This window comes from Nanorana parkeri, unplaced genomic scaffold (assembly GCF_000935625.1).
Source record: "Nanorana parkeri isolate BGI_ZX_2015 unplaced genomic scaffold, ASM93562v1 scaffold4878, whole genome shotgun sequence".
Taxonomy (NCBI): Eukaryota; Metazoa; Chordata; class Amphibia; order Anura; family Dicroglossidae; genus Nanorana; species Nanorana parkeri.
The window spans coordinates 5,590-7,959 of record NW_017311139.1 but is presented as its reverse complement, the minus strand read 5'-3'; the positions used below and the strand labels follow the sequence as shown (position 1 = coordinate 7,959).

At 60.8% G+C, this 2,370-nt stretch overlaps 1 protein-coding gene across 1 annotated transcript in view; it reads left to right on the top strand.

Annotated features, from left to right (window-relative positions):
• Positions 1-2,370, top strand: part of LOC108804040 (inactive dipeptidyl peptidase 10-like) — a gene marked incomplete at its 5' end in the record, with an annotated part of 7,085 nt that overhangs the window by 1,052 nt on the left and 3,663 nt on the right. The window contains 2 exons of the mRNA XM_018575808.1: positions 364-418; positions 2,186-2,285. Coding sequence (XP_018431310.1) covers positions 364-418; positions 2,186-2,285 — 155 coding nt within the window. The remainder of the gene's footprint in view (positions 1-363; positions 419-2,185; positions 2,286-2,370) is intronic.

The window sequence follows — 2,370 nt, the reverse complement described above, 5'->3', positions numbered from 1 at the left end:
GCCCCCGCACGTAGTCCCGGGCTCTGCCCCCGCACGTAGTCCCGGGCTCTGCCCCCGCACGTGGTCCCGGGCTCTGCCCCCGCACGTGGTCCCGGGCTCTGCCCCCGCACGTGGTCCCGGGCTCTGCCCCCGCACGTGGTCCCGGGCTCTGCCCCCGCACGTAGTCCCGGGCTCTGCCCCCGCACGTAGTCCCGGGCTCTGCCCCCGCACGTAGTCCCGGGCTCTGCCCCCGCACGTGGTCCCGGGCTCTGCCCCCGCACGTGGTCCCGGGCTCTGCCCCCGCACGTAGTCCATTTCCTCTCACCATATTTGTGTGTAACAGACTAATCCTTCCTCCAGTGATCCTTGTTTGTCTCCTGACAGGCGGGTGTTGCGGGAGCCGTATATCGATCCCGACAGACTCAGCATATTCGGGAAGGTAATAATAGTCATGTGACTTCCTCTGGAACACCGCGTGTGAACTTCTCCAATTCTCTTCTGCCTGTGGTCTTGCAGAGGGCATGGTCTCGCAGTGGGTGTGGTCACACAGTGGGTGTGGTCACGCAGTGGGTGTGGTCACACAGTGGGTGTGGTCACGCAGTGGGTGTGGTCTCGAAGTGGGTGTGGTCTCGCAGTGCGTGTGGTCTCGCAGTGCGTGTGGTCTCGCAGTGGGTGTGGTCTCGCAGTGGGTGTGGCCTCGCAGTGGGTGTGGCCTCGCAGTGGGTGTGGCCTCGCAGTGGGTGTGCTCACGCAGTGGGTGTGGACTCACAGTGCGTGTGGTCTTGCAGTGGGTGTGGTCTTGCAGTGGGTGTGGTCTTGCAGTGGGTGTGCTCACGCAGTGGGTGTGCTCACGCAGTGGGTGTGGTCTCGCAGTGCGTGTGGTCTCGCAGTGGGTGTGGTCTCGCAGTGGGTGTGGCCTTGCAGTGGGTGTGGCCTCGCAGTGGGTGTGGCCTCTCAGTGGGTGTGCTCACGCAGTGGGTGTGGACTCACAGTGCGTGTGGTCTTGCAGTGGGTGTGGTCTTGCAGTGGGTGTGGTCTTGCAGTGGGTGTGCTCACGCAGTGGGTGTGCTCACGCAGTGGTTCTGTTATGTCGCACAGAGGGGGCGTGTCTGTTATGTCGCACAGAGGGGGCGTGTCTGTTATGTCGCACAGAGGGGGCGTGTCTGTTATGTCGCACAGAGGGGGCGTGTCTGTTATGTCGCACAGAGGGGGCGTGTCTGTTATGTCGCACAGAGGGGGCGTGTCTGTTATGTCGCACAGAGGGGGCGTGTCTGTTATGTCGCACAGAGGGGGCGTGTCTGTTATGTCGCACAGAGGGGGCGTGTCTGTTATGTCGCACAGAGGGGGCGTGTCTGTTATGTCGCACAGAGGGGGCGTGTCTGTTATGTCGCACAGAGGGGGCGTGTCTGTTATGTCGCACAGAGGGGGCGTGTCTGTTATGTCGCACAGAGGGGGCGTGTCTGTTATGTCGCACAGAGGGGGCGTGTCTGTTATGTCGCACAGAGGGGGCGTGTCTGTTATGTCGCACAGAGGGGGCGTGTCTGTTATGTCGCACAGAGGGGGCGTGTCTGTTATGTCGCACAGAGGGGGCGTGTCTGTTATGTCGCACAGAGGGGGCGTGTCTGTTATGTCGCACAGAGGGGGCGTGTCTGTTATGTCGCACAGAGGGGGCGTGTCTGTTATGTCGCACAGAGGGGGCGTGTCTGTTATGTCGCACAGAGGGGGCGTGTCTGTTATGTCGCACAGAGGGGGCGTGTCTGTTATGTCGCACAGAGGGGGCGTGTCTGTTATGTCGCACAGAGGGGGCGTGTCTGTTATGTCGCACAGAGGGGGCGTGTCTGTTATGTCGCACAGAGGGGGCGTGTCTGTTATGTCGCACAGAGGGGGCGTGTCTGTTATGTCGCACAGAGGGGGCGTGTCTGTTATGTCGCACAGAGGGGGCGTGTCTGTTATGTCGCACAGAGGGGGCGTGTCTGTTATGTCGCACAGAGGGGGCGTGTCTGTTATGTCGCACAGAGGGGGCGTGTCTGTTATGTCGCACAGAGGGGGCGTGTCTGTTATGTCGCACAGAGGGGGCGTGTCTGTTATGTCGCACAGAGGGGGCGTGTCTGTTATGTCGCACATAGGGGGCGTGTCCGTTATGTCGCACAGTGGGGGCGTGTCTGCACAACAAGCGGGAACAATTCTGATGGTTTTTCCTCGGCAGGGCTACGGCGGATACATCGCGTCTATGATCCTGAAGGCCAATGATCGCCTCTTCAAATGTGGAGCGCTGATCGCCCCGATCACTGACATGCGATTATATGGTAGGTGGAATATAACGCACATAGAAGAGCGCAATGACTGACTCCTCCCAGAATATTGTGTGATGGACTGCGACTCCGCCCACAA